This window comes from Chenopodium quinoa, unplaced genomic scaffold (genome assembly GCF_001683475.1).
Source record: "Chenopodium quinoa cultivar QQ74 unplaced genomic scaffold, ASM168347v1, whole genome shotgun sequence".
Lineage (NCBI taxonomy): Eukaryota > Viridiplantae > Streptophyta > Magnoliopsida > Caryophyllales > Amaranthaceae > Chenopodium > Chenopodium quinoa.
The window spans coordinates 1,908,311-1,930,864 of record NW_018743021.1 but is presented as its reverse complement, the minus strand read 5'-3'; the positions used below and the strand labels follow the sequence as shown (position 1 = coordinate 1,930,864).

Here is a 22,554-nt window from a genome sequence, read left to right as displayed (position 1 = left end):
AAGTAGAGAATAATGGTTGGACATGATCGTTGCATGTACAACTGTACAAGGAAATATTATCATAATTCCTCTAGATAAGCCGTATAGAGAAATAAATTCAAAGCGTAGTTCATAAATGATGGTGAATCAACGTACCCTTAGTCTAATTTCTTAATTTTTTGAGCTCAAGGAGATGTTTGAATCTTGACAGCTTGGTTTTGGTTCCCAAAGACAAACCCGCGAGCAAGGTATCTTGGTTCTGTATTGTGATACGAATTACTCAGTCTTGCATAATACTTGGAGAACCTTGCACAAATTCTGTGCTGAGTAACAGGGTAAACTGTAGTGCAACTTCATCTGTATTACTACTACCAGGGTTCCTTGATGATGTAGTTAAACTGCAATTTTTTTACCTACTAAAACTTATTAGTAACGCTAAAAAGGAATTGAACTGACTTTTCTGATTATATTCCTATATTCCAATAGTTTTAAATGTGTATATGTTCTTGATACAACTCCGACATCCTATATTCCTATAACCTCAAGACCATATTAGACCATTGTCAGACCCTTGGTTCATTCTTTATACAACTCCAACATCCTATATTCCAATAGTTTTAAATGTGTATATATTCTTGATCAAATTCTATGCATTAGCACACGTGATTATTATTTCAAATGTTAATATAATAACGATTATTAATTTAAGGGTCTGTTTTCATTGACTGAACTCAGCTGAACTAAACTGAATTAAACTGAGCTGAACTGAACTAAACTGAAGTAAACTGAGCTGAACTGAACTGAACATTTTATAAGAGAAGGAAATTAGGAGCTGAACTGAACTGAACTGAACTGAACTGAACTGAGCTGAGCTGAGCTGAGCTGAACTGACCTGAACTGAACTCAGCTGAGCTGAGCTGAGCTGAACTGACCTGAACTGAACTGAATTTCAACGTAAGAGAACAGACCCTAAATGTATGTATTGTTGATCAAAATCTATGCATTTACATCCATGATTATTATTATTAGTTCAAATGTAAATACAATAATGATTATTAATTGAAATGTGTATATATTGATTATCAAATCTATGCATCAGCAATAATTCAAATATAAATACGTTAATGATTAAATTTATGCATTGGCACACGTGATCGACAAAAAAAAGAATCTTAGTTGGCTTAAGAGCATTCTTATGATGGGCTTAAGAAAAAAGAATCTTAGTTGGCCGTGGGTTATTGGGCTGCGCTTGTTATGGACCCAGGCTGGACATGGGCTTGACATTAGAAAACTCATTAACAAATCCAACTTACCTATACTAATTGGAAGCCCTGTTTTATGTTCCTAGAACTCTATTCTCTTTACAATTTAACTTGCAAATGCCAATGCAAGTAAAAATATGGAGAAAAAATTTATACTACCTCCATTACAGGTTATATGCAACGATTTGACATAAAGCGGAGAGGAAAAATGTCTAATCGTTGCACATAATCTGCAACGGAGGTAGTACAATGTACGTGGTACGAACAATAAAATTTGTCGGAATATATTATTATAGGCATTTAAAGATACGATGAAAGGGAAATTTTGGTGCAGTTAATTACGGTGTTAGTTTGATTTATATTTCCAAAAAAATATTTGGGTTTTTCTAAGCTATGCCCCCAAGTTCTTTGGTTTCTAAGTTGTACCCATACTTTTTTCAAAGTTATAAGTTATGCCCTCCACCTTACGATATTTTATCAATAATACCTTTTGACAGTCATATCCGTTAACGAAAGTTAAGTTATTTTATCAACAATGGTGTCGTGAAGTTATTAATTTGACATGTAACCCGTTCTAATTGGTTTAACACTTTTAAAAAAAAAAATCAAAAAATAAATTTTTTTTAAAAAAAAGTTATTGTTAACGTCAAAGGTCATTGTAAATAAAAATTAGTGAGGTTGAGGGCACAGCTTAGACATTTGAAAAAGCATGAGCACAACTTAGAAACCGAATAAGTTTGGGACATAACTTAGAAAAATCCAAAATATTTTTATGTTAAAATAAACAGGGTCATACAATAAAAAAAATGCTATGACAAAAAATATTTACTCATATGGTATCAAATATATATTAAAATGACCAAACCGATATACTTTATGATAATCAAAAGATAATATTATTATGAATAATAAGCTTGAATCAATTGTTGTTTAATCCAGTTGGTTTACAATTTGCCTCAATCATATCTCTAAATCGTGGATCATCGAAAGGAGGAGAAGAAAAGACGGTGTTTGCACAATCATCACTAAGCCTATTTATCGCATCACAACAATCATTAGCTATTAGACACCTCTTCATTTGTGCGGACATCTTGAGCCTATCACAACACCCTGGTACATGCATCATATCAGCCCAACACTCCGTAGCTACCGTGCATGCACCTTCTTGTGGGGGTGGCGCTTCGTCGTCGCCTTCCACAACCCATTTTGATGATCCCATGTTCCATATCAATGCTATGGTCATCACCATCAATAGCTTCTTGATCATCATTCTAATGGTTTTATGTTTCTATGCAAGTTATAGAATATATTGCTATGTAACAACTTTTAACTAGCCTAGCTACTACTATAGTCTTTCTTTGACTTTTACTTGCTTGTCTATGTTATGAAATGTGGTGTGCATATATAACTAAACAAGCATTTACATGTAAGGTAAGAAATTAATGAAATCATAATTTAAGGAAAGAAATCAGGATTATATAGAAATGAAATCCATATATTTTCTGTGTTCACATTCTGCTTTAATGAGAGTAATCAATGAGTTGAGATTTTTTTTTTTTGTGAGATTTTTGTGGGAATTGGGCTGAGGTCAGTTTTATAAGTGCCCAATTGTTGAGCCCATCTTAAAAGGCCATAAAATGAGTGGGCCGTATGATACTGGGCTGTTCTTGTTATGAACCCTGTCTGGGCTCAACCTCGGGAAAAACGAATTTAGAATAAAGAAATTTTTAAAATCTCAAAAATAATAACCTTTGTTACAAATAATTAAAAAAAAACAAAGGAAGTATAAAGTTTGTTGAAATATTATTATAAGAATTTATTATTAGTACTAGAAAACGGGAAATTTTTTTATATATATTTCGAATTTTAATACTCTCTTTGTTCATTTTATTTTGATAGTTTTTTGAGGTCAAACAAGTAAAACGAGGCCGAAGCGAAAATAAGAAAGTGATAAATTTTTGAGAAATAAATCTAGTTAAAGGTTTGACTTAAAAGATAAATTTTAATACTGAATTGAAATAATCCAAAAGAAAATAAAACACAAATTCATATCCCTATTCTACGGAGTACAAATTATTTTGAAGTTGTAGAGCTTTGAACACAAATTTTGACTTGAATTCCAAAATAATTTAAAGAAAATAAGAAAAGAGGTTTGACCCAAAGTGGTACCAATAGTGACCTATACCAAACTTGAATTTAGTTAACCCAAAAAAAAAAAAAAAAAAAAAAAAAATCAACTAGATTCAACCAATTTTAATAAGTTTACCATTTACTTATTATTAAGTAAAAAAATCAAAAGGTGAAAGAATGAACAAGATGATAAAAGGAAGGGAAATTTTCTTTGGTAATCACAATTTTTTTTATTATTTTTTTTTTTCAATGGTAAACTCTAAAGTAAATAATTTGTTAATTCTTTAACCACAGTTTAGCAATTAAAGTGCAAAAAGACACAATTACCCCTTAACCCCCCTTTCTTCTTCCTTTCTCTTTCCCCCTTTCTTCTTCCTTTCTCCCCGCTGCAACTCCCGTTCCAGCCCCCACGCCGCTGCCGAGCACCCCTTCCCCGTATCCTTTCCCCTGCCTCACCGTACAACTTTCCCCTTCGAAACCCATAAAACCCTCAAAATCAACAAATTCGAACCCAAAAATGAATCAGACCCTCGTTTCCTCCTTAATTGAACAACTATCATCATCAACATTACATACACTTATAATCGTATGATTGATGATTATTCATTCATATTTCCATCTTATTATTTCATCACCGTATGTTTGGTTTTATTATATAAGTGATAGAATTTTAGCGACGTTTTTGGAAAAAAAAAAGACATTTTCTTGAAAAGTTAAATCCCAATTGTTTTTTGCATACTTTGCCCAGTAAAATTGAAGCTTGTGGCTGCGAAATGAGTGCGACGGAGGCTGTTGTGAGACGAAATAGAGGGGTTGGTGGCTCGGGTGGTCTCTACGGAGGCAATTCAAGTGGGCAGCGCGGAGGAGAGTGAAAGAAATAAGGGGATGAAAGAAGGGAAATAGGGGAAGGGGGTTTCGTGGGTAATTGTACGTCTGCAGTGGTTGGTCGGAGGTATTTATCTCCGGCAAGGGAGGGAATTGAGATGCCATTAGCCGGCAAGGGGGGAGAGGCTGGTTACTGGGTGGTGGGGAGGGGTTTTGATTTAATTTTTTTAAGATAACAATTTAAAGCTTAGGGTATTAATGTCAATTCATTGTTATTAAACCAAGATTAACCCTAGTTAATCATTTAAAGATGTTTAATATCATTAAAGTTACCATTTGATTAGTAATACAAATTGTTGATTACCATTGATAATCAAAAGTTACACATTCTACCATTGAGAAAAGAAAGAAGTTTGTGATTACCAAAGAGAATTTCCCTAAAAGGAAATAAGGAAGATGGTTAAGTTAAGCTTGCACTTAAACATGTGGTTTCATGTGGGGAGCAAAGAATGACTAAAATAAGTTAAGTAGTTGTCAATTAATCAAAGTAATTAATTTAAGGGCAAAGTCCAAAATCTTTCAATCACCGGCTTAATTAAGTCACACAAATCAAGCAACAAACACTATATAACATGCATGCACTTGCGTACACAAACTTGATTTCTTCTTTAAGATGTTGACATATCAACTAACATCATTTTTCAAGTATTATAAATTATATTTTAAACTAACATTATAATGTTCAATTTTATTTTGTTTTGTTTTGTGGTTGTTTGAGTTTTGCATTGATCTAAGACGAACAAAAAGTTGGATTTTATAAGTATGTGGGCATCACTTTATATTCCATATATATGTTAGTTTCTTTGTGCTTTTCCTCTTTCTACGCACGTTTAGTCGTTTGCTAAGGACTACGAGTACTTACATCATTATTATGCTAATGTGCGTTAAGTGTGGTACAAGATTCTAAACATGCCCTTGGACAAGTACAAATAAATAGACAATGACACCAAAGAAGCTAAAGAGGTAACGAAACTAATGATCTCTTAGCCTCCTACCAGACACGACTCACATGGTAACTCGACCCAAACTCAAAATACTTCGTAACAAAATTTGAGAGATTGTGACATGGACACTAATCAATCAAAACTTGGCTTGATTAATTTCGATTCGTATTTGTCATATTTATGAAACTATCTTGTATTTATATATTCTTATTGATAGAGTATACAAATTGATCTTAGGCTTCAATCATAAACTTAAACTTTTGGTTGAAATGCTTCTTTAACATGATATCAAGAGCCAATGTAGCACAAAGGTCACAGGTTCCAATCTTATCAGTCATCCCTACTTTCAAAATGAAATATTAAGTGTTGGTTATGGTGAGGGCATGAGGCCCATGCTACATCCATATTTCAAGGCCAATAGCTCTCATATAAGGGGGCATAATAGTATATGTATATAAACCAATTTTGGCCTTCAATCATAAGTTTAAGCTTTTTGTTAGATGACCTCGTGTATCTACTAGACCTGATCAAAGTTGCCCTGACTCGTTTTGTGTAGGTTTTGGGCTGCCTTTTGCGCCCGCCCCGAATTATTTATTTTTTTGGACGAGGTTGGGATTGCGGCTTAATGCATTTTTAGTTTTTTTTTATTTATTTTATTTTTTTTTATTTTTTTTTTTGCCCGGCCTGAAAATGGCCCAAAATGCCCGCACAACCCAGCCATTTTGGCCGGGTTTATGCACAAAAAATAGACTCACCCCAACCCGTTCTGAGGAGTGGGTTGATTATTTGGCCTCGGCCCGAACCGAATGGCCCGCCCAATGATCACTTCTAGCAATTAGCATACATAGCTTAGAAGTAAAATGAATAATCTTGAATAGTAATACGCGTCTTAATTTGTTTCTGACCCCATTGGAACTATGTTGCACCCATACCCATTTGCATTAATTATACTATTAGCAGTTAGCCATTTAGCAATGCTCCTTGAAAAAATCCAGTTATTTGTTAGATAGAATTACATGAACAGCGATCTTAGATCTGTGTCCATATATAGCTTTAAGCATTCGATTATGATTTATGACAGCTTTGATGCATGCAAAATTAGCTCATATACAGCTGGTGTCTGGTAATATAAATTAACCCAGGGTTCTTGCCTAAATACTTGAAAAATAGGTGGCCTCATTGGCCCTCACATATATATATATATATATATATTTTTGGTGTTTAAAGAGCCACAAGGGCGGGGGTGAGAATCAATCTCGGGATCTCCTAAAATCGGGAGGGAAGCTCTAACCACTTATGCTATTCCTCACTCTCATTGACCCTCATATATACTAGTATATCCTTCTCATCTCCATTGTGTTTAACTTAGGTCTTACCTCGTCTGTTTATTTATTATCGACACATATTGACTTTAGACATTATTAACTTCTTTTTACGATTTTATTTATAGAAAAAACACAATACTTATGTGGATCTTGTTATATTCATTTTAACATCTGTTTTTAAATATTAATTTTTTACTGTTTTTATTATTGATGATTGAAGTTCGATATATATGTGTAAAAATGTTAATGCATGATAAGCGTATGTAAATGAAACAAAAATAGTGGTCAACTAAAACTTAATGAAATGAGTCAACCAAAACTATAATGAAACATATAAGGGTTTTTAATTTTTAGTTTTTTGACGAGGATATAGGTGTTGTTTAACTTAATAGTTAATACTTTGTTTTTAGATTTAACTTAATAGTCAATACATATAAGGGTTTTGAATTTTTAGTTTTTTGACGAGGATATAGGTATTGTTTAACTTAATAGTTAATACTTTGTATTTAGATTTATTCGTAGGAAGTGGGTTTTAGGTGGTCACATCAAATAATAGGTCCATAAATATTAATAGCATGCCTTAAATAAAGTATGAAGAAAAGCTTGCAAGCAACAAAGACACCCACTACTATGTATGTTCACTATGTTGTCATGTATACCAAAATTTGTGATTTTTAAAAATTAATGCAGTATATAACAAGAACTTTTACTCATTAGGTTAGTGGAATCATCTATTTTTAGATCCATACGCATTAGGTTAGTGGAATCATCTATCATCTCTACAATTGATTTTGCAATTGGAAGGTAAGCAAATGCGCATTATACACAAAGGATTCAGTAGTATTTTTATTTTATTTTTTCAGAAAAAAAAGGTACACGAAATTTAAAAAGTCTTCTCTTAAGAATGTAATCTAATTTATCAAAAGAAATAACAAACACACGAAAATATGATTAGCTAATTATGTATGGTTGTTGATTGTGATCGACAATTGCTACTCCGTATAACTTAAATGTCCTTCGATCCATTTCATAATAGTTAAACAATAAGACTGAGGGAAGCTCAAGTGGTTAACCCAACTTTATGTTAGAAGAATAATATACAAAGTTTTAATCTTGTTACTAAATTAACCTAATATGTGCATGGAATACTTAATTTCATGATTCCCAAATTACGGAGTATTTATTTTTTTAATTGTTAATATCTATAATTAGAATTGAGGCATGATAGTATATGTAAATGGCAGTATATACCTCTGACATTAAGCTATGATGCAATTGACACGTTTAGTGGCGTAACTCTGAAAGCAACCAAAACTACAAGATAATTAAAAGTACTCCTTGAAAATGAAGTTAACTTGGTATTGTTCTGAAGTTGACATTAATACCAAACTACCAAAGAGAAGGTTGATCAAGTTTGTAACAACGTCCATTGTTATGTAGACTTGTAGTCATTTAAACCACATAGTAGGCTAACCAAATCTATCATGACCAGTCTCTTTATTGAATGCTTTAAGAAAAATTTATATATATATATATATATATATATATATATTTATGGGTTTAAATTTAACTTTTTATTAAGAAACACCACGCACAAGTTTACAAGAATGCTAGTGTCGATTGACAATTACATTGGCAATTACAATACGACAATCGTATTAGGTGTTAATATATGCTTAAATCAGTTAGCTCCTTTGGAACAACCAAGGAATATGATTCCCTTCAAACTCAAGTACATGGATTTTAGTTGCTATTAGTATCTTGATTGCTTAATTCCATCTCTTAATTAAGCAAACTTAGCTTAAAAACTAAATAAATCAAGCAAAAACTATCATAGTACTGTACCATTTGACTAACTAAGACCAGTCAACTGTCCAGCTGGACTAAACTTTTGTAGTTGACGTGGTCCAGTAATTTTGCAGGGGAATTATTAATTAAATTAACAGAGGTAGAATAATGTACTGTAGTAGTATTATGAAAGATAGATACAAGTGGGAATTTGAATATTCTTATCCTTGTAATTTTCAATATCCTATGATGATTAGTAATTTAGTGAGTGTTATTATCCGGTAAAAACAATTAAAAGAAAACGACAAAGAATTAAAAATAGATTTAACATTCACTATAACTGTGTGGAATCTTTTATCTCTATGATCATCGTTTGTTTTCACGTCAAGTCATTTAATTCCCCAAATTATACCACTTCTTAACTTTATGTCATATGATATTTTAATTCACCAAAAAAAATGAATTGCTAGGATCCTAGGTAATATGGGCCATCAATCTAGACTAGGTTACTAGATGCATGTTGAAAATTACTTCATCCATTTTAATGCTTGTTTTATTATCTTAATTTCTTTACAATGAGTATATAAGCAACAATATATTCTACTCCATCAATTGTGTACAAAAAAAAAAAAAAAAAAAATCTACTCCATCAAAAAAAATATATATATAAAAATAAATCTACTATGTAGTAGTATAATTGTAAATTATGGATTTTTTTTATTATTTTTTTTAAACAATACATTGAGATAGATTTTTTTTTGGCTTTTTCTATTTTACATTTATATTTATGAATAATCATGGTCGAAATTTTCTCTCTTCAAATGGAATATCCCAAATGAAACAAGCATAAAGAAATATGGTTAATGATGGTAATATTCATTTTGAAGCTAAATGAGCATTATAATGTAAGAAAAGGATAAAAATGGATCAACTAACAGGCGTAACAGCTAATACGGGATAATTAGTAAAATATTTGACATCTACTCCAAATAATGCCTATCAATCGTTACTAGTTGTGGAAGTAACTGACATCCGTTCTACTAATTGTTAGCGTGCAATATTTTAATCGTCAAATCGAAACAACTAGCCATTTTTTATGCACAAATTTTTTTATTGATGGAACAGCACTGAAAGTGATTATCTTCTAATCTCTATGATTATAATATTAACAAGATCCTGTAGTTGGTAATTAAATTAGTATTGTAATATAGAATGTTGGAACTTTTAGTAGCTGAATTTGTTTAAGATTAAAAAGAGATTAGATTTGATGGAGTTGTTTGACTTTTCCAAGCCAAAAGGAGTGACATATACTCAAATCTACCAGATTGGCGGCCCCCAGTTTCCCATGTGACCTTCTAGTACTTGTTTATGGTCTACGAGTGGTGCTACTGCAATCAACGCAACAAGTTCCTACCAATATTTGAACGTGTGACTGTCTCCCTTTCTATTTTTTTTTTATTATCGAAAATGTGTCAATTTTATATCTGACTTAAAAGGAAAAATGTCAATTTTAAGGGACGGACGTTATACATTCAATGGAGGGTAGGAGGGTTTTGTTTGTGTAAAGATGTAGCGTGACGAAATGCAAACTTTACGTGGGAATGACTAATGTTATATAATCACGATAACCACTTAGCGTTTGGAAGGAATGCCTTTCCATTCTTGTATTATGATGATCGAGTGAACCTCTTTGTTAGATCCTAAATATTAGGCATTAGTAACGACTTTGTTTCATGCATTAAGCTATCAAAAAGTTTCACTTAATGCAACTATCTTCTAGAGATGAGCTAAACCCTTTGCTCGATGATTGCCCCTGGACCATATAACAAAAGGCATCGATCAGTAAACGAACTGACCAATCGAGATACCACCTCTCGGAAGAACATTGATGACACCTGCACGGAGGAAGCCATCATCCATGCGAGGGAGTAAACAGCATGTATTCATCTAATCAAAATAATACAGTGACATATAGGTAAAACCGCAGAACATCAGAGGTCTCTTGCTATAGTTAAGATGTTAAATATTCTACTTATTCTTAGAGCTAAAATGAGGTAGATAATAAGTTTGACACAAGACAAAATCATAGAAGGTGCGTTACCTGCCGGTAAAGTGGTGAACGGAACTTGTAATCAACCAAGAAGTAAAGGTTACAGGTTTCCGGACTTGGTCCTGGTCTAAATTCCCATATGTTGATCAAGTGTTCAAAAAGGTTGCTTTCAGATACAGTGCTCTGACAAAACCATTAACAAAAGTAGAGATACAAGTACCTACTTGTATTAGTCAAAAGGCAACAAAGTCTTCATTTAAAAGAAATACAAGTTTACAACTATCTAAACCTAATACAACTACCTAACAATTTAAGCCATGAAAAAACAAGATTTTTGCAAGGAATATAGTATTGATTAATGACACAAAGAGGAACAAGTTGCTTGCACTTATTTTCCCTTGAAAATGAGGGCTAAATTACTTTTCTCCCTCATTTATAAGTACTACTCTTCAAATACATAACGTTCGGAGCCTTCAATTTGGTCTGACAAGCTTTTTCTTCCTATAGATGTCACTGACCCCTTTTCTTTCAAACATTCAGTATAAATTAAATTTAGGCTTGGGTAGGGTGTTGATGATTCAAGCAATAACTACATATTTCAAAGAAAAATAAATAATTAGACAACCCCCGGTCTTATACCCCTCTCCCTGATATGTTCTCTTAGAAGCAACAATTCATAAATTTTTTACTACATTTGTCCACGGCTACCCTTACATGTACTGTCGTAGATAGTGAACAAAAGTTCTCTTAGAACCAACATCGCTGAATTCCTCAATAAATATGTCCACAATCTTACATAGTTACATGTAGTGTCGTAGATAGTGAACAAAACAAGGACAGCATATATAGACTGATTATAAAATGTATAAAATCGAGTCTTTCAGGATGCATGTAAAATTGCATTTTCACTGTCAATTACTTAATCATAACAAAATCAGACAAGATTATAATATATTGAGGTTTGATGCAATGAAAATCGTACCTTAATAAACTTTGGCTTGTCTAAAACCACATGTGAAATGTAACTCTCAACCAGAAATTTAAAACCTATCTCTAATTCCGCATCGAACGATCCATCAGGGTGGTGATCTTTGACACCTAGGTAAAAAATCTTCATACAAATCTACAGCTGCAACAACATCAAACAGCTGTTCAGGGGAATACCTGTTTATAAAGAAAATTTTAAGTCTCATGCTTCATCCCTCCAAACATCATAGAGCTGTTTAGACATTATTCCTCTAAGTGGGAAGTGTTGTTACTGAACAGTGAACAGTTGTCAATATTACAGTTTCTTGATCCAAAATAAGAGCTAAAATATGGGCAATGAAATAGACTAGGCCAGGGGAGACAGTAGTGAATGATTTTTAACAAAGTCACAAGTTTCATGCATTACCAAGCTCTAAATTATACTTCGTAAATGTTTTACAACCTATAACTGATCTTCACACCTGCTAATCATCACAACCTTCATTATCAACTCAACCCATTTATTCAGCAGTATACATATCATCATGACTTAAGATTCTTAACAAGAAGACTTGATTCATCAGGAAGACATCATCTTATTCCTCTTTAACATATATGCTTATCGTACAACAAATTTCAACCAAATTATTGTATCAAATCAAAGCAAAATTGGATAGGGCATCTTCTAACTAATTTAAATTGCATAAAAATCATATGTAAAAAGTTCAGAAGAACTCACCCAATAACAAGTTTCTCTTCGTACATCTTAGATAAAGCACTTCCTTCTTCTCCATCTCCACAACCCAAGAACCACCTCCTCCGTTCTGCTCCTATCGGCCAAATAAGAACCTACACAAAGAGAAGAGATGAGCTAGCCCCGGGGTGAATCCGGGGATAACCACTCCAAAGATTAAATCAGTAAGTGTTTATAGAAGAGAAGTGATTTTGAGAGAGAAAGTAGTGAAAGAGAGAGAGAGAAAGTATATAAAATGCTACCTTGTTTATGAAGTAAAATCGGATTATTTATATGTTTACTAGGTGACAGATGGCAGTCTAATAAGTAATGTAATTTCTGCCACGTGTCAATTATGAGCGCGACACGTGGCAGCTACCTATATGCTGATATGTCTACTTTATAGGAACGCCGATATTAACAAAGGCCATTTATGGATCGAATTCAAACAGTATGTCGGTATGTCCAACCATATCGGCCCATTATGATTTCCGTTATGTAGACATTTCCCCATACAACTAATATCGGCCCATTATGATTTCCGTTATGTAGACATTTCCCCATACAACTAAAATCGGCCCATTATGATTTCCGTTATGTAGACATTTCCCCATACAACTAATATCGGCCCATTATGATTTCCGTTATGTAGATATTTCCCATACAACTAGCCCCCCAAGTGAGGACGTTCGATCAGATGATCTAACGTGATCACTTATTATTATATTTAGGCTGGGAGCGAAAAAACTTCGTTTGTCCCCCCAAGTAACCTTGTTTGCCGTTAGCAAACAAGGTTTACTTTAAATATATTCAAGCTGGGAGCGAAAAAACTTCGTTTTCCCCCCAAGTAACCTTGTTTGCCGTTAGCAAACAAGGTTTACTTAAGCTATATTTAAGCTGGGAGCGAAAAAACTTCGTTTTTTCTCCCAAGTAACCTTGTTTGCCGTTAGCAAACAAGGTTTACTTTAACTATATTTAGGCTGGGAGCGAAAAAACTTCGTTTTTCCCCCAAGTAACCTTGTTTGCCGTTAGCAAACAAGGTTTACTTTAATTAAAATGGTTTTAAATTTTAAGCGGGAAAATTATATAAAGTAGAGGACACGTGTTGATGATCTAACGATTTATTTTTTAAATTAACTATTTATGCTAACCGTTAGATTTCTGACTAGGTGTCGTATCAAACGTCACCTTTTCAACTTCCTTTTTAACTTCTTTCTTTTTTTTTTTTTTTACTTTTCACATTTTCACACTTCATTCACTAAAAGTTGCGAATTTTAGCGGAGAAGGCTTTGGGATAACCGCAATTGGGTCTTGCTAGATTTTTCGCATTACTGAAGCATCTGATATTTTCTTCTTTGCGTCGTCGTTGCCATCAAGTAGCTGAAGGTATTTTAAAGATTTCAATTTCAATTTGCATGCATTGGAATACATTCACTGTTTACCCATTTTTTTTAATTTTTAGTTGGTTTATTAAATGTCCAATAATAATTCTGAAGAACAAACCCCCCTTAGTACTGTTAGGCGGCGTCTTATTAGGCAGTCTTTGGGAAAAGATCTCGGCCATAAGCAAAGTGGAGTTTCGTCTTTGTCTGATAATATTGACGATTCTTTTCAGCCGTTATCAGAGATAGAGCAAAAGGAGGCTTTTTATCGCCATAAAATACTAGCGGATTGTGAAAAGGCACGACGCCCTACAAACCCTAACATTCCCGAGGAGGTTGAGGTTCTTCAAATTGAACCTGTTAGCATCCGGTATCATTTGCGGAGTTTTGCCGATAAACTTGATTTTAATCAATACGGAAGTAACGTCGGAAATATTAACATCAGAACCTCTGATATGCCGAGATCTAGGCCGACTGATAACCCATCTCAGACCGCTGAGGCTGAACCAAGCTCTAGGCCTGAGACGAGTAAAAGGCCTGGCCAAGCACAAGTTATAAGCTCCTCTAGCTCCGAGTCTGAAAGAGATTCGAAATCTCCTGTTCATGATTCCGCTATCAAATCTGTATTAAATGATGATGATGATAGCGATGAAGAAGTAAATCAAGGTGGCAAAGCTGAAAGCCCTGAGAGAGCCGAAATGATTGATATAATGGCTCAAGTTACTCTTGAAGAAAGTTTAGATGAGGAGTATGAGTCTGAAACTGATGAGGCTGATTTCCGACAACCTCTTATCTTACCTTCTAACAGTAAGGTCGCTGAAGCTAGTGTTAGCAAGGTTTGGTTGAAATTAGCCGAAGAAAAAGAGTATTTCCGTAAGGCAAAAAGATTTTACGGTTTGCCGGATGGGTATGAGTTAATACTCCCACCACCTTCTGCCACTGTTCTTGATTGTCCTGATGGTCATATCGTCGTTTATGCTAAACACTTTGAATTCGGCCTCCGATTTCCTCTCCATCCTTTTATTGCTAAAATTTTTAAGGCATGGAATGTATGCCTGGTACAAGTTACTCCTCCTACTATTCGCGCTGTCATTTCCCTGGTTTGGGTGTTGATATATAAAAATTTTCCGTTAACCTTGAATTTGTTTAGGAGGTTAATAACTTTGAAACGTGACGGACAATCTGAGGGTTGGTGGTCGTTGTATACAGCCTCTACCGTAAACCCTAAGCTGTCAATCTGTAAAGGTTGGCAGGATAAGTTCTTTTTCATGAGTGTCCCGGAAGATTTTCCTATCAGGAGAACTTTCTTTCGGCCTCATCCTCGTTTCGACCATATTGCTGAAAGAGAGCTTGGCCCTCAAGAACAGAAGGCCTGTGATTACTTTGATGTCGTTAGGGTCAATATTGATGGAAAAACTCGTGTTGTTCCGAAAGTGTGGCTGCCAAATGTAAAGTACATTTTGAACAACGCACCACTATCTTATATCGGTTTATGTCGGACTAACAATTATGGTACTAACCTTATAAATTATTGTTATCTTTTACATTGTCAGTATTTACGCATTAATATAGTACTTTTGTTTGTATTACTTATGTAGATATGGTTTTTAATGGTTTATACTTGTTGATAATCTTTGATATGTAGGCCCGCACAAGTTGGACAAGACAGCCCTCGGCTTATCATCTGACGGCAGAAGAGTGTTGTTCCGTTGTCCTCCATCTCCGAGACCGGCATTAGAAACCTTCACTTCTTTCTGCTCGCGTGCCCCTACACGTAATCCTAAAAGAAGAGAAGAAGAGATGGCTGACGAGAATGTGAGGAGAAATCGGCGTCTGACCTCGCTGGCTAACAGACGCGGTGGTAGCGTTCCTTCTATTTCTACAAGGAAGGAAGATGAGCCGGAATCAAAGCGGTCAAAGACCGACACTGAACAGCCAAAGGCTCCATCGCCACCTAGAACTTCTGCTCCCGAAAACGCCGATAAGGTGTTTGAAGACTTGACTGCGTCTCCTATTTCTCAACATGTAATGGATTTGGTATATAAAAATTTACTTGTTATAACGGCCGAAAATAAAATTATTATTATACTGTTATCATTATTTTTATTATTTTTTACTAACTCATTGTATATTAGGAAACCGTTCCCATTTCTGCTGAACCTCAACAGGTTGGTCCTGTTATTTCTGACGTAAGTGCTCCCGGTATCACTTATCGGGGCGAACAGTGGATCGAACATGTTGAAGGAAAAATTCCTGATGAGGTTCTAAATAGAGTAAGGGCTCCTGAGGGCCGTTCTCGCGACCAATGGCGGCCTGAAATGGACGTCTTCCGCAATGAGTCCATTTTCACTGATGATCCACTTCGAGGTGGAAATCTGGGATATTGGCTGTTACGAAATGTTTCAACTCCTGTTGATAGGCCGTCTGGACAAATCGACCCAGTTGCAGCTCAACACATGCATGATCTAATGAGGGTATGCTGTTATAATCCATTTTTTTTTAAAACACCTGGCTTATTTCTTCTACATTGTACTTGTTTATAGGCAGTTGCTTCTGGAACAGAGTTGGTTGAGATGTATAGGTTTTATCAAGATAAGTATCATCTGAACACGTCTAACCAACAATCTCTGGAGACAGCTTTGAAGAATGCCAAAAAGGCTCTTGATGGAACTAAGGTGATAAAGGCAAAAGATGATGCCGAATTGGCTACTCTGCGCAAGAAAGTTGAAAACATGAAAAATCTTGAAGAGGAGATAAAAGATCTTAAATCTCAGCTTGAAGATAAGAACGCTATAAAGGATCAACTTTCCATTGCACAGAGTGATCTTTCTAAAGATAAAACAACAATCAGCAGCTTAGAAGGTCAGCTGCAAAAAATAGAGGCCGATAAACCTGGTATACGGCAAAGAGCGGTTAGCCGTTATTTGTCATCGGCTGAGTTTTGTAGTAAATTACAAGATCGTTTTGATGGTGGTTGGACTGCTACTCAGAGGTGTGTTGCTCATGCTATCGGCCTAAAACAAGAAGACTGGGCTAAGATTGAAGCAGCATTTAATAATGATGCTCACAAGACACCTTCTGGTTTTGAGCAACAAGAGTTCTCAGACGCAGATATCTTTAACCTTGCTCCTTCTGATGATATCGGTGTTTCTGATCCTAAGATTTTGGATTCTCCGGAAGCTTAAAGGGGCGGGCAGCCATCACCATCATCATCTTGTGGCTTTGTATTATCGGGCCTTACTCATTGTAATTTCTTTTTTGATTATGTACTTTTTAGAAAACTTTCTTTTGACAATGCTGTTTTATCGGCATATACCTTTTTGCGGTGATGTCTGTCAATCTCTATTTTAGCTTTGCCAAAGAATTGCTTCTTTCACGATGTTATGTTTGTATACCTGTTATGTGATTCTCGTAAACACTATAACTGTGTTAGTTTTAACTTCTATTTAATTTCTATTGCTTTTAATCACTCATTTCGGAATCAATTTACTTTAAATAATTCGTCCATTATACTTATAAGTATAATGATACCGACATAGCCCCCCATTAAAGCTGTAATATCAGGTTTATATCGGGCATAGTATAGCCCCTCATTCTTCCCCGCATAGTGCAGACATCATTTTCATGATGTATGTACTTTCACAATTTTTTTTTATACATACGGCGGTAGTTTGTTTTATAACTCATCGGTCACTTGTGCAACTATATAATAGTTTTGCAAGTACCCTTATCGACTATCATGTTCTAGCTGCGCCTCATATCGGCGCATACTATATAGTGATTTGGCCGGGATATTATATTGAACCAACAACCTCGTGATTTAACGAACACAACTGATCAGGTTGTGAGAGCGTTATCATCACGTAAGTGGTTTTTAGCTGTCCATCCCAATTAACGGTGATCTGTTAATTGGAGGATGTCTTTAAACTCAAATTGTAGAGTAGATCATTGTTTTTGATTTTATTTATTACTATTATCATACAAAATACTTCGATTGTACTTTTATATTATACATAATATTTCTTAAGAACTGCAGTATTCCAGACATTCTTCAGCGGCTTTCCGTCTTCATTTTCCAGATAAAATGATCCTTGCATAACCATGTCTCTTATTCGATATGGACCTTCCCAGGTAGCCGTTAACTTTCCATCTTCATTACCCTTTCCTGTTGCTGATGTTCGTCTCAATACTAAATCTCCGACCTCTAATGTCCGATGATTAACCTTCTTATTATAAGCTCTTGACATTCTGTTTTTGTATGCGGCCGATTTAACTGCCGCTTTTTCCCTTACTTCTGGCAAAAAGTCTAACTGTTGTCGCAATAGTAGATCATTTTGCTCTTCACAGTAATGCTGTATTCTAAATGTCGGCAGACCGACCTCGGCTGGTATAACGGCTTCTGTTCCGAAAACTAAGTGGAAAGGGGATTCTGCTGTTGCTTCTTTAACTGTTGTTCTATTTGCCCATAAGATCTCTGCAATCAAATCTGCCCATAACCCTTTGGCATCTTTGATCTTTTTCTTTATTTCCATTACTATCTGCTTATTAGCTGCTTCTGCTTGGCCGTTCGATTGCGGATGACAAACTGCCGCATATGCAAATTTGACTTTGTAAATTGTTAACAAAGTTTTTACGGGCTTGCAGTCAAACTGTGATCCGTGATAAAAAAAACCATTGCTCTCGGAAGGCCAAATCTTGTAAAGATATTTTTCCAAATGAACTTTCTAACTTCTGCCGCCGATATTGTTGTTACCGGTTCTGCTTCGATCCATTTGGTGAAGTAATCTACACCCACCACTAGGAACTTTCGATTTCCAGTTGCTGACGGAAAGGGACCAACTATATCCATCCCCCACTGCGCAAACGGCACTGGATTTAATATCGGCGTCAAATCATTTGGTGGCCGGTTCAGAATAGGTGCAAAGTTTTGACATTTTTCACACCTTTTAACATAATCGGAAGCATCTTCATTCATTGCTAGCCAATAATATCCTCGTCTCATTATTTCTTTTGAAAGAGCTCGTCCTCCTAGGTGATTTCCGCAAGTTCCTTCATGAATCTCTTCTATTAGCTTTGTGGATTCCTCTGTTGTTATACACCTTTGTAATGGGAACGAGAACCCCCTTTTATAAAGTTGGCCCTGGTACAGTATGAACCATACACTATTTTTTTTTATTTTCCGAGCTTCTTCTTTCTCTATCGGCAAAGCCCCTGTCAGTAAGTATGTTAGTCTGAACCTTCGGTCCACATTGAGCTTATGCTCCATCACTTCTGGGTGTATGCCTGGCATATCACTTGCCGAGAAGGCGAATATATCCGCATTTTCTCTCAACAAGCTGATCAGATTGCACTTCATTTCAACGTCCATATCAGCCCCCACCTTAACTGTCTGACTTGAATTTCCTGGTCGGAGCTCTACTTGCACTGTTTCACCTCCCGGCGATGGTCTCGGCATAGTTTCCAGCCTAGAATCAAAATTTTCCATCGACAAATCTCGCACTGTTGGTTCTCTTGCCCGCTTAGGGTTGTTTGGTACTTCTCCTTTCTGCCCCGGATTTTTTAACGCCGTGACATAGCATGACTTTTCCATCACCTGTCTCCCATGTACCTTTTCCACAACCCCTCTATTTGACATATAAGCAATAGTTAAATGATAAGTTGATACTACTGCCTGTATGTCATGAATTATCGGCCTTCCCACAATTGCATTATACGCCGACGGTACATCCACTACTAAAAATTCAGCCATCGCATCTCTTGTTGTTGTACCGTCTCCGAGTCTAATAGGGAGAACTATACTTCCTTCTGGCCTCACTTTTGAACCGTTAAACCCAATCACCGGATATGATACCGGCGTTAAATATTGTCGGCCTATCATCAACTCATTGAAGGCTTGCATAAACAGAACATTTGCTGAGCTTCCTCCATCAACTAGAACCCTTTTCACATCGGCCCCATTAATCTTTGCTATTAATACAAGGGGATCATCATGAGGAAACACTATTCCTTTTGCATCTTCTTTGGTGAAGGTTACATTCGGAATTTCAGACGGCTGTGGGCGATCAGCAACATCTAATGCATTAACAATGTGCCGATACTCCGACAGGTGCTTCCGTGCTCCACTTATGGTTCCTCCGTGAACTGGTCCACCAGTTATTACATCAACTCTTTTTCCAGTAGATGACGGTGGTTGTCCGCCTTCCCCCTGTCGGTTCACTTGACCTTGTCTTTCTGGCCGGTATTCTATCTGTTGGCGTTCTGGTTGCCTATATTGTTGTTGCTGACTTTCCCCAGATTGCAACCGATATTGCGTAAGGTGCCCCCTTCTTATTAATTCTTCGATATTATCCTTCAACTGCACACATTCCTCAGTGTAATGCCCTACATCCCGGTGGAACATGCAATACTTCTTGGTATCCCTTCCTTTTGCTTTCATCGGCACATGTCTCACCCATCCTTCTCGGTTCTGATTTATAGAATATATTGCAGCCCTTGGTGCATTTAGAGGCGTATACGAATTATATCGCATTGGTGCTTTGGTTCCTCTGGCCTCTTGGCGGCTTCCTCCTCTTGCTGCCGTTGGGTTCCTTGACCTTACAACCCCTGAAGATCCCCCTTCCGACATAGGGTGAATTCTATCAGTAGAACTTATTCGGCTGCTTGTGTTCATTAATTCTTCACTCTTAATATAATTATGAGCTTTATTAAAAGTTGCGGCTAATGTTGGCTGATTTTTTCGAGTTAGGTATCTCTTCAATTCCGAATCATTCAGACCGTTCATTAGTGCCATGACTGCTATCTCCTGCTGCAATCTTGGAATTGTATTGGCTTCATTATTAAACCTCCTTATGTAATCCCTTAAAGATTCATCTGCTTTCTGAGTAACAACCATTAACTCTCCAGAAGTTCTCTGCCGAACACTATTACTGACATACTGCCCTACGAACATTTCGGCTAACTGCTGGAAACTGTGAACTGCTCCATTTTCAAGATTATTAAACCAATCGGCTGCTGCTCCAACCAAAGTAGTGGGAAACACCTTACACCAAACGGCATCAGAGTTGGTGTATAAAATCATGTGACCCTCATACGAGGTTATGTATCTTCCTGGATCTCCCCTACCATTATACCGACATGTCGGCATTTTGATTTTCTCCATTGGTTGATCAAGGATGCTTTGTGCTTCTTTGATCAAGGATGCTTTGTGCAAATGGTGATGCCCTCAACTGAACTACTCTTCGCCCCCCTCCTTGCTGGTAAGTTCCCATACTCTCGTCCTGAGCTGAGGATCGACCCTCTGATTCCCTAGAGGTTTGCTGGGATCTTGTCGGCGACCCATCATTCCGGCGTCTTTGCGAACTTCCAGCCTGGTCAAATTGATTGCCATGAGCTGTAAAAGGCATCCCTCCTCCATCTTGGGTTGCCCCTATTTCTTTTCTTTTTTTGCTCATGGCTGTCATTACCCTTGCAGCTGTTGCCAACTCTTCTGATGTAAACCCTGCCATAGGGTCTATATCTGTCCTAGCCTGCCTTTCAGGGGTTAACGACATATGAAATTCATTACCCCCCAATGTATGAGTCTCATCCTCGATCTGAATTTCTGGATCAGGCATATTTTATATTATATATATATATATATATATATATATATATATATATATATATTATCGGAAAGTATAAGGCTCTTTCAGGCGATAGAAGCTATTAAGTAGCTCCCCTCCTTCTAGCGCCAACTGTTTCTGCAGAAATCCAAGTATATAACCCGTTCTGCTCCTATCGGCCAAATAAGAACCTACACAAAGAGAAGAGATGAGCTAGCCCCGGGGTGAATCCGGGGATAACCACTCCAAAGATTAAATTAGTAAGTGTTTATAGAAGAGAAGTGATTTTGAGAGAGAAAGTAGTGAAAGAGAGAGAGAGAGAAAGTATATAAAATGCTACCTTGTTTATGAAGTAAAATCGGATTATTTATATGTTTACTAGGTGACAGATGGCAGTCTAATAAGTAATGTAATTTCTGCCACGTGTCAATTGTGAGCGCGACACGTGGCAGCTACCTATATGCTGATATGTCTACTTTATAGGAACGCCGATATTAACAAAGGCCATTTATGGATCGAATTCAAACAGTATGTCGGTATGTCCAACCATATCGGCCCATTATGATTTCCGTTATGTAGACATTTCCCCATACAACTAATATCGGCCCATTATGATTTCCGTTATGTAGATATTTCCCCATACACATCCAATCACTTAAATCTTGTAACAATAACTACTCATTAGCAGAATTCCAATCTTCCACTAAATTAACGAAAATACTACTTAATTTCACTCACCATTGTTTCAAAACGAAACTAAATTCTAGTATAAATCAGTAAAATATCAGCTAGAACATGAATCACTCACTAAAAACTCTGAATTAATCATAAAAAAAAAAAAAAAAATCTGTATTAAGTTGATTCACATAATAAATGACAACACAATTCAGCTAACCCTAGGAGAGAGAAAGACGAAGAGCAAATGTGTCACCTGTGGGATGACGTGGCAGTGTCCGGCGTAGTCTCCGGTTGGTGGCACGGTGACGACAACCGCCTCTCCGGTAAACCACAGAGAGCAAGTGAATAGGAAGTGATGGTGATTATTTCCAAAAAAAAAAAAACAAATAGGAGGTGATGGGGAAGTCGGGTGTGTCTAATTTGGAGTACTCTAGTTGTCTTTAGACATCTAGACAATTCAAACTGATCCATACTCGATTATGAAAATTGATTTTGGCTCACGTTCATGTGAAAGAGCATAAAAAACTATACTCTCATATAAAGGTTTGTCAAAATCATTTTCTCTCGATTATCCGATCCGTGCTATGATCATTACGTATTTCTTGAGTAGCTATTTGTATACGTATTGTGTTTTTCAAGTTATACTCATAGTTTATGATTTTATTTAGTATGGAGTTATTAATTTGAATCATTATAGACAATTAGACATTATTGATTTTGTTTATTAAGGATTCAAATTCGTGCCATTGTTAAAGGTATTTGGCAATCAAATTTAAAATGTATTACAACTAATACCACGTGGAAGTAAACCTACGTCAATCATGTACTTAG

The 22,554-nt window shown here is 35.9% G+C and overlaps 1 protein-coding gene across 1 annotated transcript; it reads right to left on the bottom strand.

Annotated features, from left to right (window-relative positions):
* Positions 1-9,081: 9,081 nt before the first annotated feature.
* LOC110730035 (coenzyme Q-binding protein COQ10 homolog, mitochondrial-like) lies at positions 9,082-13,493 on the bottom strand. Its single transcript, XM_021909816.1, is given in 6 exon segments — positions 9,082-10,208; positions 10,415-10,546; positions 11,346-11,451; positions 11,453-11,527; positions 12,069-12,178; positions 13,395-13,493. Coding segments are annotated over 6 exon segments (630 nt in total). The 3' UTR covers positions 9,082-10,100.
* Positions 13,494-22,554: the final 9,061 nt, after the last annotated feature.